Genomic DNA, 17,052 nt, shown 5'->3' with positions numbered 1-17,052 from the left:
CCTGCCCTGAACACCTCTCCACACAACCATTCACGCCATTCACAACTCCTGCAACCCGCCCTGAACACCTCTCCAAACAACGGCTCTTACCATCCACACATCCTGCATCCCCCCTCTCCCCCACACCTGCAATACATATAAGCGAGGATGATGTGCGCCAGGTCTTCCGGAAACAGAAAAGGAAAAAAGCACCAGGCCCAGATTGTGTTACACCAGCATGTCTGAAATCCTGTGGTGACCAGCTGGCCCCCATCCTCACACAGATCTTCAACAGATTGCTGGAACTGTGCGAAGTCCCTTCATGCTTCAAATGCTCCACCATCATCCCCATCCCAAAGAAATCCAAAATTACAGGACTAAATGACTACAGGGCTGTGGCTTTAACATACGTAGTCATGAAGTCATTTGAAAAACTGGTGCTGGCCCACCTGAAGGACATCACTGGACCCTTGCTGGCTCCTCTTCAGTTTGCCTACAGAGCAAACAGGTCTGTGGACGATGCAGTAAACATTGGACTGCATTATGTTCTGCCACACCTAGACAGACCAGGGACTTATGTGAGGATCCTGTTTGTGGACTTCAACTCGGCCTTTAACACGATCATCCCAAACCTCCTCCTGCCCAAACTAACTAATCTCTCTGTGCCCACCTCCATCTGTCAGTGGATCAACAGCTTCCTGACAGACAGGCAGCAGCTAGTGAGGCTGGGAAAATACACATCCAGCACCCGTACATTCAGCACCGGAGCTCCCCAGGGCTGCGTTCTCTCCCCACTGCTCTTCGACCTGTACACTAACGATTGCACATCTAAGGACCCCTCTGTCAAGCTCCTGAAGTTTGCAGATGACACCACACTCATCGGCCTCATTCAGGACGATGACAAGTCTGCTTACAGACAGGAGGTTAAAGAGCTGGCTGTCTGGTGCACTCTCAACAACCTGGAGCTTAACACGCTCAAAACAGTGGAGATGATCGTGGACTTCAGGAGAAACCCCCCTGCACTTCCCCCACTCACCATCATGAACAGCACTGTGACTGCAGTGGAGTCATTCAGGTTCCTGGGCACCACTATCTCTCAGGATCTGAAGTGGGACATTCACATTGACTCCATTGTGAAAAAGGCCCAGCAGAGGTTGTACTTCCTTTGCCAGCTGAGGAATTTTAACCTGCCACAGGAACTGCTGAAACAGTTCTACTCCACCATCATTGAATCCATCCTCTGCACGTTAGTAACTGTCTGGTTCAGCTCAGCTTCTAAATCTGACCTCAGAAGACTACAGAGGGTAGTCCGGACTGCTGAGCGAATCATCGGTACAACCCTCCCTTCTATTCAAGAACTGTACTTATCCAGAGTGAGCAAAAGGGCCAGTAAAATCAATCTGGACCCCTCACATCCAGCACATGTTCTCTTTAAACTGTTGCCATCTGGTCGATGCTACAGAGCTCTGAACACCAGAATGACCAGACACAGGAACAATTTCTTCCCTCAAGCAATCCATCTAATGAACAATTGATAACGACTGTGGAACACACTACACTACACTATTTATATTTATATACACATACACTTATTTATCTAGCACACATACTTAGTGTACACTTAAATTTTGCACATAATATACCTGTATGTACAGTTGTGGCCAAAAGTTTTGAGAATTACATAAATATTGGTTTTCAAAAAGTTTGCTGCTAAACTGCTTTTAGATCTTTGTTTCAGTTGTTTCTGTGATGTACTGAAATATAATTACAAGCACCTCATACGTTTCAAAGGCTTTTATCGACAATTACATGACATTTATGCAAAGAGTCAGTATTTGCAGTGTTGGCCCTTCTTTTTCAGGACCTCTGCAATTCGACTGGGCATGCTCTCAATCAACTTCTGAGCCAGATTCTGACTGATAGCAACCCATTCTTTCATAATCACTTCTTGGAGTTTGTCAGAATTAGTGGGTTTTTGTTTGTCCACCCGCCTCTTGAGGATTGACCACAAGTTCTCAATGGGATTAAGATCTGGGGAGTTTCCAGGCCATGGACCCAAAATTTCAACATTCTGGACCCCGAGCCACTTAGTTATCACTTTTGCCTTATGGCACGGTGCTCCATCGTGCTGGAAAATGCATTGTTCTTCACCAAACTGTTGTTGGATTGTTGGAAGAAGTTGCTGTTGGAGGGTGTTTTGGTACCATTCTTTATTCATGGCTGTGTTTTTGGGCAGAATTGTGAGTGAGCCCACTCCCTTGGATGAGAAGCAACCCCACACATGAATGGTGTCAGGATGCTTTACTGTTGGCATGACACAGGACTGATGGTAGCGCTCACCTTTTCTTCTCCGGACAAGCCTATTTCCAGATGCCCCAAACAATCAGAAAGGGGCTTCATCGGAGAATATGACTTTGCCCCAGTCCTCAGCAGTCCATTCACTATACGTTCTGCAGAAGATAAATCTGTCCCTGATGTTTTTTTTTGAGAGAAGTGGCTTCTTTGCTGCCCTTCTTGACACCAGGCCATCTTCCAGAAGTCTTGGCCTCACTGTGCGTGCAGATGTGCTCACACCTGCCTGCTGCCATTCCTGAGCAAGCTCTGCACTGGTGGCACTCCGATCACGCAGCTGAATCCTCTTTAGGAGACGACCCTGGCGCTTGCTGGACTTTCTTGGACGCCCTGAAGCCTTCTTTACAAGAATTGAAATGCTCTTTCCTTGAAGTTGATCCTATAAATTGTTGATTTAGGTGCAATCTTAGTAGCCACAATATCCTTGCCTGTGAAGCCATTTTTATGCAACGCAATGATGGCTGCACGCGTTTCTTTGCAGGTCACCATGGTTAACAATGGAAGAACAATGATTTCAAGCATCACTCTCCTTTTAACATGTCAAGTCTGCCATTCTAACCCAATCAGCCTGACATAATGATCTCCAGCCTTGTGCTCGTCAACATTCTCACCTGAGTTAACAAGACGATTACTGAAATGATCTCAGCAGGTCCTTTAATGACAGCAATGGAATGCAGTGGAAAGGTTTTTTTGGGATTAAGTTAATTTTCATGGCAAAGAAGGACTATGCAATTCATCTGATCACTCTTCATAACATTCTGGAGTATATGCAAATTGCTATTATAAAAACTTAAGCAGCAACTTTTCCAATTTCCAATATTTATGTAATTCTCAAAACTTTTGGCCACGACTGTACATAACTGCTTTTTGTAAAATACCTGCCATACAATTGTAAATTTGTATATTGTCATTCCTTTCCTACTTATTTGTATTTTTTGTATTTTATTCTTTTATTATGTGTTTTTTGTTCTGTCACTGTCATTCTGTTGTACTATGGAGCTTCTATCATGAAAACAAATTCCTCGTACAAATACCTGACAATAAAGCTCATTCTGATTCTGAAATTAAGTATATTTACTAAAATGCAATACTAAAAAACCTATTGAAGGAGAATAATGCTCACTGAATACAAACATAATTATTGTGTTTTGAAAATACATTAAGCTTTTGATGTTTGATCTGTTTTCTGATAATTATTATACCTTCTGCTTCTGTTATTAGTTTTTTTGTGTATCCAGTTTGATGTGTCTCAGGTTAAATTCAACACTGCTTAAATGTTTTGATTGGTTTATAAAAATGTAGACAGTGCCCCCTTCTCCTCTGAAAACAACACCTAGGGAAGTGTTTTGATGCTGCTCTCATATAATACATCTGAATCTGTACTTATTCTGTCAGAAAAGCTCTGCAATTTACTGTGTATTTTCTGTTCAATCCGATTCTGTTGAGGATATGTGCTGCAGCTTTAATTTTTATGTATTTCTTCAAACTGACTTTTTTTCTGGTTGAATTCAGAGACCCTGAAATTTACAGAGAAATTTAAAAAGTATATATTTTTTCTTTTGCTTTTAGGATAAGGACTGGGAACAAGCTGACACATTCTTGCCAGCATCAGATAATAAAAAGATGGAGAAGAAGAGGGGCCCTGGGAAAGTTGGGATCATTGTTGTTCTGGTGATCTCGGCAGCTGTTTTGGCTTTGATCATTGGGCTTCTGGTCTGGCATTTCCACTGTAAGTCAGTACTGTAGCCACAGACAGCATAACACTGTTACCAGTGTCCGGCCTGATAGTGCTGATCACATGTTTGTTGGTTCATGTCTCCCTGGTGTCTGCAGTCCAGAAGGATTTGAAGTCACAGAAGATTTACACCGGCTCAGTTAGGATAGCAAATCAAGCTTTTGTGGATGCGTATGAAAACCCGGACAGTGCAGAGTTTAAAGACTTGGCAAACCAAGTCATGGCTCAGGTAAGAACCAAATTAAAACTAATTTGTTTTGCATAGTGATGACGGTGAAAAGTGTGTAATGCATTTTTTTATTCATGTTTAGCTAAAATCAATGTACTCAGAATCTCCACAACTGTCTAAATATTACATTGGTTCCGAAGTCCAAGCCTTCAGGTATGAAGAATACACACATTTTTAAAACACTTTTTGAATGTTTTTTATTTTTTTGGTCTTGCACCTACTTTGCTCATCCAAGATGTAGATGACTTATTTCTTAATCAAAACTGCGTAATTTGCTCACCAGTAGATCCTCTGCAGTCAATGGGTGCCGTCAGAATGAGAGTCCAAACAGCTGATAAAAACATAAATTCTGGCAAAAAAAAGGCCAAAATCAATAATAACATTTCCTCCACTGAAAAAGTCCATCCCTTGTTTTCCTCTCACAGCAAAACCCACTGACGGACTGTAATCATGATTACTTGTTTTCATCAGCTGTTTGGACTCTCATTCTGACGGCACCCATTCACCGCAAAGGATCCAGTAGTGAATAAGTGATGTAATGCTACATTTCTCTCATGAAGAAACAAACTCACTCATCTACATTTTGGATGGCCTGAAGGTAAGTACATTTTCATATTTGAGCCTTTTGGATCTGCACAGACCATTTTGTATTGCCTAAATTGAAATGTTTTATTTGTATTCCATCAACGGGCAAAATTCAAACTATTCATGTGAAAAATAACTTTAATGAACAATAAGTTGCTAAAGTTCTAACAAATTTTCATCAATGTGAAAATGCATTTTTCTTGTAGTCGTTGATGTACACTGTTAGATTGAACGTGGCCTGTCTCTGTCTCTCTGCAGTGAGGGCAGTGTAATAGCTTACTATGAGTCAGAGTTTGCCGTTCCAGCGGGACAGGAAGCAGCAGTGGATCAGGCTGTGAACAGGTTAAGCTCCAAAGTTCGCAGAGTTGGGGAAAAACAGGGTCCCCTGGTCTTTGATCACGTTGTGTCTTCAGGTAATACTGCTTAGCACATCCATTACATAGTTTGGATAGATGGATGAAACTCGTTTGAATATGTCTAGGTCATATTTTTCTGCAAAATCTACATTAAAAACTTTGCCAAAATAAATAAATTTGCAAACTTACAAATAGTACAACAGTAATCAGATATATAAATAATATAATAATAATATATTTCATTATTTTCTTTTGCATTACAGTAATGAGATTGGGGGTAGTGTGCTTAATTATGTTGAAAACAATTTTCTAAAAATGGGTTTCTCAAGCTATAGGTTCACTTTGATACCGATCTCTAGATTGCTTGTTATATAATATTTGAATTCCTATGATACTGAAGCACAGATTGATGTCTTCACCCTGACAGATTTATTATAACTGTGTCAATCTTTCATTAACAGCTCTGGACACACGTTTGTTCTCAAAAGCCAGGAGTGAGTAGTCCATTACTTATGTCTCTCATATACTCTCTGTTCCAAAACCTAATGAGCTGCTTCCATAGCAAGTTCTGAAAGGTTACCTAATGATGCTGAGATATCTTAGTTTTGCCAAATTGTAAGGCAGCATCATCAATCCCATAATGAACTGCAACAAGATCAGTAAAAGAAAATAGACAGTCACGTGTGGTTTCTGTTCAGTTTGAATGCTGCCATAGAAAGCAGCTGACTATGCTATGTAAGCAGTAGGCAGCAAAGCAAATCTTAGTGCCCTGTGAATCTGTGAGTCTTTTTTTCCGCAAAAGTTTTAAATTCTGGATTTTCGTTTTCATTTCGTTTTCGGAAATCGTTTTAATTTTTCTGCATTCCATTTAAATAATACTTTAAAAATGACAAATGATGTCTAATCAGTTGCATTTATATAGTTATTAATTTAAATTTAGATTAATATCCAAATGTAAACACTGATGTAAAAATTGTGGTATTCTTAAAAAAAAAGTTATTTGGGAACTACATCCTACTGTACAATTTCTTCAAGTTAACCATGGTTGTGTATCTGACACAGTAGTTTTATCAAATGAAATGGTAAAATACTCATGAGGTCAACTGTCATTTTTCCAAATTTTATGACACCGTGTTAGTTGACTGAATTCTGCAGTCCTCTCTGTGTTTCCCACGTAGTGGAAATCATAGGCACCAAAGTTCAGTGGGTTTTGGAACAGAATTCCCTAAGCACTCATTAATGTACTGTGTATCCAAAAATAAATGTGTAAGAATAACATTTTTTTCTGTATTTCCAGCAAGTATGAGATACTCCCAGCATGCCAAGAGTTCTGCTGAAGAGATCATTACATCACCAGGTTTCCCCGACAAACCTTATGCTCCAGACACTTTTGTGCAGTGGCAGCTTCGGGGAGACCCAGGCCACGTGCTAAAGTTGTCTTTTGACACCTTCAACCTGGAAGAAAACTGTTCAAATGACTTTGTGAGAGTGTATGACTCATTGGTTGCCTTGGACAAACACCTCATGGAAGAGTAAGGAACTTGGAGCACCATCTGGTGGCTTTATATGCAACTCTAATATCAGGGTGTGGAATTTGAACTCAAAGTTTCTCTCTCTCAAACAGGGAGTGTGGCTTTTATTCTCCCAGTAATCCCTTAAATTTCATCTCATCCCGGAATGTTATGCTGGTCACCTTGGTAACCAACGAAGAAGGGAATTTTCCGGGTTTCAGAGCCCGTGTCACTCAGATCAGTCAAGATAGCAGCGGTAAAAATGAATCCTTGTTGTTTCAACAAAAACATATTTGACTGATTAATATGTTTTTATGATTATATAATATAATAATAGAGTATGCTTTACTGTGAACTTTCTAATCCTCTCGTTCTCCCCGTTTAACAGATCTTGCATGTGGTGGTAAATTGAGTGGAACGTCTGGTAGTTTTAAATCACCCAACTTCCCCAGTTATTACCCACCCAACAAAACATGTCAGTGGGACATCGAGGTGAGACATTCATTTTGATCAAGTAAATGTCACATTGAACGACTGTTATAACAGTGTTATATCCATCTCTATTGTTTAAAGGTTCCCGATGGTAAACACATCAAGTTAAGGTTCCCCACGTTCATGGTTTCTACAGGGAGTCTGAATCATTGCTCTGGAGATTATGTGCAGATTGTTGGTAAAAGGTCCGTATTTTAAAACTTCATTTAGACATTACACAAAATTGATCCTCTAAGAGTGCTAATAAATTGCTTGGCAGCATTAGACATTTCTTTTGGATCTTCCCACTAGGGCTGTGCAAAAAATCGAATGCGATTTTCATGCGCATCTCATCAGTAAAGATGCTCCTGTGATTAGAAGTATTTCTCCAGCACGTGCGTTCAGATCAGGGTTGCCAGGTTTTCACAACAAATCCTGCCCAGTTGCTTCTTAAAACTAGTCCAAAACTAGCCCAATCGCGTTTCCAGGAGGTTCCCCGATAACTATTGCTTCCTGGGGTTAAAATATACATTTTTTGGAAGGGTTGCCTTGGTAAAATTCGCATTTTAGGGGCTAAATATCACATTATTTGTATTGGGGTTGCTTCAAACCGCGGACATGAAAAACAATCGCAGACTTGGCAACACTGGTTCAGGTGGAGCGGCAGTTACTACACAGAGCCGTAGTCTACCAACAACTGACACAAAATCGTTTTCAAAATCGACAAAGAATCGCCTGCGATTTTAACATCGATTTTCTGTAGATTGTCAGTGAATATCGGCTCGGTGTAGTAAATGCCAACCAGTGTTGCCAAGTCTGTGGTTGTTTTTCATGTCCGCGGGTCGAAGCGACCCCAATACATATAACGTGATATTTAGCACCTAAAATGCGAATTTACCAAGGCAGCACTGCTAAAAAACTTAAATTGTAACCCCGGGAAGCAATTTTTATCGGGGAACCTCCTGGAAGCGCGATTGGACTGGTTTTGAGAAGCAACTGGGCAGGATTTGTTGTGAAAACCTGGCAACCCTGATCTGATCGCACGTGCTGGAGATATACTTCTAATCACAGGAGCGTCTTTACTGATGAGATGTGCATGAAAATCGCATTCGATTTTTTGCATAGCTCTACTTCCCACCTATTTTTGTCTTGTATTCCAGTAAAAATGTTTAAAAAATATTTAAAAGAAGATTTATTTATTTTGAGAAGAAAAGTTGACACAAGATTTTTTGTCTTTAGAAATTTAGTTATGCTTGATGGGCAAACATTGTAATTGTTTTTTTTTTCACTTCTCGTGTAAATGTATTTAGTTTAAAAGATATATTTTACTGGAAAGCAACAAAAATATTTAGTATTCAAATTCTATTTAAAAAATGGTAAATGAGCAGTTTCTAGTTTGTCATTTTAGTTAATAAATATTGAGATATTTAATATAATTAAAAGGCTGAAAGGTATAATGTTATTTTTTTCCTCTCAGATGATATTTTGGGTTAAATTAATAAATCAGTAATTCTGAATAATTCTAGTATGGTCACATGTATTGCTCACAGTACACTTATAGAAACAATCACATTGAGCAGTCTGGGTTTAAATGTTTTGACTATGTACTAATGTACTAGACTAACTGAGACTTGTCATGGCACTTGTATACCGTTGTTGTTCTCTTGTTGGTCTTCTATTGTTCTCATTTGTAAGTCGCTTTGAATAAAAGCGTCTGCTAAATTATAAAGTGTAAATGTAAATGTAGTTGGAGGTTTCACACGCATTGCTTGTTTGTTTCTTTGCAGCATATTGTGTGGAAAGCAGCCTGATAATCCCATGGTGACGGTCAACAGTAACAAGATGACTGTTGTGTTCAAATCGGATTCATCACAAGTAGATCAAGGTTTTAGCGCCACTTATGAGGTCTTTGAGCCCACTGACCGTAAGTTAAGACATAAAAATGGTTACTAAGTAAAAAGTAGCTAAATATTTTACTATTGGTAACAGTCTGGCCTGAGGTGGAAAAAAATAGACTAATTGATGCCAGTTTTAAAATGGTGTCAGTGTGAACATATTAAAAAGTGAATCCAGTTTCTGAATCTCCCAGCCTGTCCGGATAAGTTCCAGTGTGACAACAAGCGCTGTATAAACCCATCTTTGCGCTGTGACGGCTGGAACGATTGTGGTGACAGCACAGACGAGAGGAACTGCAGTAAGTGTGCAGTGAACTCTGTCTCAAATTCACACACAGAATTACACACTTGCTCTCTGAATATGAACTGAGTTCAGATATACAGAGTTTGAATGTGGATTTCAGAATGTGATGCCAGCATGATCCAGTGCAGAAACGGGGTCTGTAAGCCGATGTTCTGGCGGTGTGATGGAGTAAATGACTGTGGAGATGATACAGATGAACTTAATTGTGGTAGGAGCCTTTTCTTTCTTCCTTTCTCTCTGACTTTTCTTTCAGTTTTCCCTCTATATGCATTCAAATGTGAGAAATGCTGCCTCCACAGGCAATGAAAGGAGAAAACATGGAGACACAGGAGAATTCATAACATTCAGTATACAAAGATACTATAATCGTCTCATATTTAGAAGACAGCATAGATATATTTATTAAAATATTTTTTATTTGCTTTTATATTTATCACTATTTCTACCAAGAATTCAGCATTTTATTCACTTCAGGACTGAGGAGAATATATAAAGCATATCAAATTTGAAATTAGTTGATAATGCAATTATGCCATTTCAGTTCTGTTATTTTCTAATTTTCTAATTAATTATCTGTTTTTATAATACAATAATGTTAGTTAACCCTGTAAAGCCTGTCATATGAAATAATATTTAGATAGATGCTTTTATAGATCATATAGTATTACCAGTATATAGGAGAATATGGAGCTTGGAAGAAAAAACACCTCAATTTTATTCAGAGGCACAAAAAATTGGTACAGCTGCTGATATAAATACAACAAAAATTTAATTCTGATATCTTACTGTAAATCAGTGAGATCTTTATAACAGTGTATCGTCTACTTGCATAAAATGCTTATGAATATTTCACTCTGTATCTTCCAATAAGATGCTTTAGTTAGATGGTATTTAAATGCAATACAATAAAATAAAATACAATGCAATACAAAACAATGATGACTGCGCGATAAACATTCCTCAAATGCCTAATGTGTCATATTTGATAATAACTGGATTTTCCAAATACAAATTCTGTATGTAGTAAAGCTAAGTTGCCTCCATCCAGTAAATTATCATCTTTAATAAGAATATAAGAGTTATTTTTCCATTCACTTTATAAAAAAAGGATTTCACAGTACAACCCGAATTCCGGAAAAGTTGGGACGTTTTTTAAATTTTAATTAAATGAAAACTAAAGGAATTTCAAATCACATGAGCCAATATTTTATTCACAATAGAACATAGATAACGTAGCAAATGTTTAAACTGAGAAATTTTACACTTTTATTCACTTAATTAGCTCATTTAAAATTTAATGCCTGCTACAGGTCTCAAAAAAGTTGGCACGGGGGCAACAAATGGCTAAAAAAGCAAGCAGTTTTGAAAAGATTCAGCTGGGAGAACATCTAGTGATTAATTAAGTTAATTGATATCAGGTCTGTAACATGATTAGCTATAAAAGCTTTGTCTTAGAGAAGCAGAGTCTCTCAGAAGTAAAGATGGGCAGAGGCTCTCCAATCTGTGAAAGACTGCGTAAAAAAATTGTGGAAAACTTTAAAAACAATGTTCCTCAACGTCAAATTGCAAAGGCTTTGCAAATCTCATCATCTACAGTGCATAACATCATCAAAAGATTCAGAGAAACTGGAGAAATCTCTGTGCGTAAGGGACAAGGCCGGAGACCTTTATTGGATCCCCGTGGTCTTCGGGCTCTCAGACGACACTGCATCACTCATCGGCATGATTGTGTCAATGACATTACTAAATGGGCCCAGGAATACTTTCAGAAACCACTGTCGGTAAACACAATCCGCCGTGCCATCAGCAGATGCCAACTAAAGCTCTATCATGCAAAAAGGAAGCCATATGTGAACATGGTCCAGAAGCGCCGTCGTGTCCTGTGGGCCAAGGCTCATTTAAAATGGACTATTTCAAAGTGGAATAGTGTTTTATGGTCAGACGAGTCCAAATTTGACATTCTTGTTGGAAATCACGGACGCCGTGTCCTCCGGGCTAAATAGGAGGGAGACCTTCCAGCATGTTATCAGCGTTCAGTTCAAAAGCCAGCATCTCTGATGGTATGGGGGTGCATAAGTGCATATGGTATGGGCAGCTTGCATGTTTTGGAAGGCTCTGTGAATGCTGAAAGGTATATAAAGGTTTTAGAGCAACATATGCTTCCCTCCAAACAACGTCTATTTCAGGGAAGGCCTTGTTTATTTTAGCAGGACAATGCAAAACCACATACTGCAGCTATAACAACAGCATGGCTTCGTCGTAGAAGAGTCCGGGTGCTAACCTGGCCTGCCTGCAGTCCAGATCTTTCACCTATAGAGAACATTTGGCGCATCATTAAACGAAAAATACGTCAAAGACGACCACGAACTCTTCAGCAGCTGGAAATCTATATAAGGCAAGAATGGGACCAAATTCCAACAGCAAAACTCCAGCAACTCATAGCCTCAATGCCCAGACGTCTTCAAACTGTTTTGAAAAGAAAAGGAGATGCTACACCATGGTAAACATGCCCCGTCCCAACTATTTTGAGACCTGTAGCAGAAATCAAAATTGAAATGAGCTCATTTTGTGCATAAAATTGTAAACTTTCTCAGTTTAAACATTTGCTATGTTATCTATGTTCTATTGTGAATAAAATATTGGCTCATGTGATTTGAAAGTCTTTTAGTTTTCATTTTATTAAAATTTAAAAAACGTCCCAACTTTTCCGGAATTCGGGTTGTACAAAGACACGTCTACCATGACCTGAAGAGACTGTTTTTATAATAACACTAAAATAAACTATCAGTCAGAGGACACAAGGCATGTGGTAGATTGCATACAACAGGTTTCCAGCCAAAAATTGGAGAACTTCGAGGAGATGACTTGGAAATGCGTTGATCAAAATATTGTGATTTGGAAGTTCCTCTGAAACCCATTTCCTCATGTGGTACCCTGTCTGTGGATGGGCCTCTGTATTCACCAGCACTCAGAAACACATCCTCATCTGGTTTAACACCGCTGTCCTCTTCTCTGGCAGGCTGTAACGTTGGAGAATTTCAATGCGACAACAATCAGTGTGTCTCAGAGAAGCTGAAGTGTGACGGGAATCGTGACTGTAAAGATGGCTCAGATGAAGACGGCTGTTCAAGAGGTGATAAAGAAAATAACAATTTATCTTAGTATTATTTTTATTGTTTATTGAATTCAAAAATATTCAAAGAATACATTTGGAGACTTGAAGTGGTTTCTTTCTCTTCATTCGTTCTCATTGTGCTGTCAGATATCTGTAAGGACTCAACGTTTCTGTGCGGTAATGGCAAATGCATAACCAAACCGAACCCTATGTGTGACGGGCAAAATGACTGTGACGACGGATCAGACGAGTCCAACTGCAGTGCGTGCAGAGCTTCCACTTCCTCACATCTATTCTTCAACACACATCCTGCATTGTTAAGCATTGGTTTCTATCTCTCGCTCTTTCTTTGTCCTCTAGACTGTGGTAAGAAGGCTAACACGAAGCCTCGAATTGTGGGTGGTCAGGAAGCAGATGTGGATGAGTTCCCATGGCAGGTCAGCCTGCACGTTAAAAACACCGCACATGTTTGCGGCGCATCAATCATCAGTGAACAATGGATTGTGACGGCTGCCCACTGCGTACAAGACGAAGCCAAAATCAAGTAAATGTTCTGTTTTCTTTCTTTAACTGCACCATTAAATAAACCTTTCAAAAACCGTTTGGACACTTACACTACAGGCCAGAAGTCCAGAAGGAATAATTAAGATTTGTTTGTTTAATGTTTATGAAAGACGTCACCAAGGCTGCGTTTAATTGAATATATATATATATATATATATACAGTAAAAAAATAATTTAGAAATTTAAAGTAAGATTTTGAATATATTTTAAGATAGAATTTATTTCTGTGATAAAAGCTGAATTTTCAGCATCATTACTGCAGTCTTCAGTATCACATGATCCTTACATTTCAAACAACAATTGAAATAGAAGTCCTTATCCTTTACTGTCACTTTATGAATTTATTATATCCTTTCTGAATAAAAATATTAATCATTTTTTTTCAATTTCAATTTTTTTTTTTACATCTTTAAATCTTACTCCAAACATTTGAATGCTAGTATATGACGATTTCCACAAAAATGTTAAGCAGCAAGAAAAAAAAATCAACATTGATGATAATAAGAAATGTCTATTGAGCAGCAAATCAACATTTTAGAATGATTTCTGATGCCGAAAAACTCCGTTTTGCCATCCCAGGAATAAATTACAAATATATATATATATTTTTTTTTTAAGTGGTAAAAATATTTCATACTTTTTACTGTATTTTTTCTTCAAATAAATACAGCTTTGGTAGAGAGTAAAGAGATGTCTTTAGAAATGGTAGTGTCAAAATTGAACATTTTTGTATTAAATAGCAAAAGTTCTGAGAAGTTCTAGTATCTTGGTTTGAAAATAAGATCAGATAAATTAAAGCTGCATTATGGAACTTTTGAGTCTTGTGCACAAGTCTTATATTAAACATAGCTTTGTTTTGTGGTTCTACACACTGCTTTAAAAAAGTTAATATAAACCGTACACCCGTAAAATTAATTTATCAGTTACATTGGTTTTCTCACTTTAGACATTTAGAATAGAAGAGAAATTGCTGATGTCTGTACACCTGATGAATTCACAGATATTCTCAGCCGGGGACATGGGAAGCATACTTGGGTCTCCACACACAAAAAGAGAAACAGAAGGCAACAAAGAGATTGCTAAAACAAATCATTCCTCACAAGAACTACAATGCCTACACGTATGACAACGACATCGCTCTGATGGAGCTGGACTCACCCGTGACCTTCAGTGCGAACATTCGACCCATCTGCTTGCCCACTGCCACTGACGTCTTCCCGGCTGGTGAAACGGTCACTATCAGCGGCTGGGGTGCCACTAGAGAAGGAGGTCAGTAAAAGAGCCACACAATAATGCTTTAAACCGTTCACAAATCCTGCCAGATTTCACCCCAAGAACAGAAGTTCTCTTCAGTCACACTTTACAACAAGGTTCCATTTGCTAAACAAACATTGAAAAATACTTCTAAAGGACTGATGAATCTTTATGGTATTAGTTAGTTGATTTTGACATTTACTAATACACTATATAAACTCAAAAGTTGTAACTGTTAATGATTATAATGGACCTGAGTGAATATGAAGTAACAGTGAATAGGGATTCAGTGCTTTAACTTAGTGTTTGATTTGTGTGTGTGTGTGTGTGTCAGGCTCTGGAGTGACTGTGCTGCAGAAAGCGAATGTTCGCATCATCAACAGCACGGTGTGTGACGAACTAATGGACGGTCAGATCACATCTCGCATGACGTGTGCTGGCGTTCTGTCAGGAGGAGTGGATGCTTGCCAGGTGGGTTTCATAAAGACCACTGATGAATGTGCTTTAAACAGACAAGGACACATGACTATTCCCTTTAAAGCTATCCGTTTTATTTCTGTTTATTATTTGATTTAGTGGTCAGTATTAGAGATTCTATATATTCGTTTTTTACTATTTAAGTTTTGATCGACTTTGGTAATGCTCATTTTTCCCTATTTTTAGATCTAGATCTCGTATGCCATCATCTAATGCTCACCTAAAGTTGATGTTAAAGAGAAGAATAATTTAATAACACTTTTGTGTAATCTTTGTCAAATGTCAAAACTAATATTTTCAATTTAGGCGTTTACAAATATTTTATGTGTTTTATTATCTTTTTTTTTTTTTTTTAAAGTAGCATTGAATTTAAAATTGGTATTTTATTGATTAACATACAATATGGAGATTGTTGTTGTTATATTTAATTATTAGCTTTTTGGTATTAACCCGAATTTTAATATCAGTGCATTCCGGGGAGCATTTAAAAATCATTGATTTTTGTTTATAGAGTTTAATTTATTTAGACAAAATAATATAGACTTTTAATAACAGCCTATTATTGGTTATTAACCATTAAATGAAAATGAATTTTCAGTTTTTTGGTATTAGCCAGAGTTTTGATATCCGTGCATTCATGTAGTATTTTAAATAATTGATTTTTGTTTAAATAGGTATGTTTTTAATGTATTTAGACAAAATGTTAATATCTACCATTTATAAAAACGATTATCTGCTTTTTGATATCATTCAGAATATGAATATTGGGCATCTCTAACTTAATTGCCATTTTATTTGTATCTTTTTATCTTCTTCATTCATTCTCCTGTAATTTTCATCCATGTAAATAACTCCCTCTCTCTCTTTAGGGGGATTCTGGTGGTCCTATGTCTGTTTTATCAAATGAGCGTATGTACCTGGCAGGAGTGGTGAGCTGGGGTGATGGCTGTGCTCGCAGAAAAAAGCCTGGCGTCTACACAAACGTGACAAAATTCAGGGCCTGGATCAAGGAGAAGACAGGAGTATAAGTTGCCTCGAAGATTATAATGAACTGAAAACCGTTTTGTTTTTTCAGGTTGCAAATATTTTAATAACATGCATGGTCTGGCTGAAGAGAAGGCTGGACTCTTGACCTGTTTTTTGTCTAACAGTTGTTTTATATGTTTATATATTTTATGAGAGCGGAAGGAAGGTTTTATTCCGTCTTAAGATGTGTAAATAAATGCCTTGTTTTCTTTTTTTAAAGGTTCATTCTTAAAGTGAAGCTTTTATTATTTGAATATAAAGGATTTAGTTTTTAGTTTTGGTCTGTACCTTGGGTTTTTTCTGGTTCCAGGAGTATTCCAGGAGTCACACTCACATACTTGAATGTGAACATCTTCAGTTTTTTATGACTTGTGCAATATGTATGTATGTAATGTGAGAGTTAAACATGGAAACACTTGAAAGGAAGTCTGGAGTGCTTTAGGTTTGATTGAGGGACTACATTTAACACTTGAAAAATACATTTAGAAACAAAAAAACATTGTTTCATCCACCATGATTTAACAGTTTAGCAAATAAAATGTGTATCTGGTAAATACAGTGTTAAATATGTATTATACTTTTACTGAAAGAGTGCAATAAACTGGTTCTAGAAGTACAAATTCCATTCATTTTCTGCATGTTGGAGATTTGTTTGATATGTATATATATATATATATATGTGTGTGTGTAATATATTATAATTTTTTTTTTATCAGACCCTGCCACCAACTTTTGTATCATGGTCCTTGCCAAAATTGTCTATTGTCCTCCTGTTGAAACTTCGTAGGTGTTTCTTAATAGGAAAGCTGCAGGAGTTCTGGATCAGCAGGGCCAGTTCTGAACAGATATATCCATTTCCTGTTCCTGACATCCACAGGGTGGCGCTAGACTCATCCTACAGGTGCTCTCTCAGATATGGAGGAACAAATCTTTGGTTTCATGAAAACTATGAAAAAACAATGCTTATATTTAATTATCAGATAATTCAAACAATTGAGTGAGATACTAGACTAAGACATGCTTCAAATTACTGAAATTATATATATATATGGGTCAAAGACGTTAAGATGTCCGCATCAAGAAAAATGTACAAAAGAGATTTTGTGTCCATAGAAAGCACATTAAATGTAAGTAAAATGTCTCCTTTTAAGGTTTTAAATAAGTTTTTGGAGAATAAAATGTCAAAATTTGGTTGAAAT

At 37.7% G+C, this 17,052-nt stretch overlaps 1 protein-coding gene across 2 annotated transcripts; it reads left to right on the top strand.

Annotated features, from left to right (window-relative positions):
* Window positions 1-3,896: 3,896 nt before the first annotated feature.
* LOC132155888 (suppressor of tumorigenicity 14 protein homolog) lies at window positions 3,897-16,407 on the top strand. 2 transcript variants are annotated; one of them, XM_059564645.1, is made up of 18 exons: window positions 3,897-4,060; window positions 4,165-4,295; window positions 4,378-4,448; window positions 5,139-5,293; window positions 5,698-5,730; window positions 6,534-6,768; window positions 6,861-7,003; window positions 7,136-7,239; window positions 7,321-7,424; window positions 9,006-9,103; window positions 9,308-9,412; window positions 9,518-9,625; window positions 12,437-12,550; window positions 12,680-12,793; window positions 12,893-13,076; window positions 14,097-14,365; window positions 14,685-14,821; window positions 15,697-16,407. In XM_059564645.1, exons 1-18 carry the CDS (start codon window positions 3,955-3,957, stop codon window positions 15,853-15,855), a joined length of 2,370 nt encoding a protein of 789 aa, XP_059420628.1. In that variant the 5' UTR covers window positions 3,897-3,954; the 3' UTR covers window positions 15,856-16,407. The 2 variants fall into 2 exon arrangements, with proteins under 2 accessions (XP_059420628.1, XP_059420627.1); XM_059564644.1 differs by having other exon boundaries at window positions 9,006-9,142.
* The last annotated feature ends 645 nt before the right edge of the window (window positions 16,408-17,052 follow it).

The sequence above is a fragment of the Carassius carassius genome, chromosome 13 (assembly GCF_963082965.1).
Source record: "Carassius carassius chromosome 13, fCarCar2.1, whole genome shotgun sequence".
Classification (NCBI taxonomy): Eukaryota; Metazoa; Chordata; class Actinopteri; order Cypriniformes; family Cyprinidae; genus Carassius; species Carassius carassius.
Note: the sequence above shows the minus strand (reverse complement) of the source record. Positions and strands in the feature narration are given on the sequence as shown.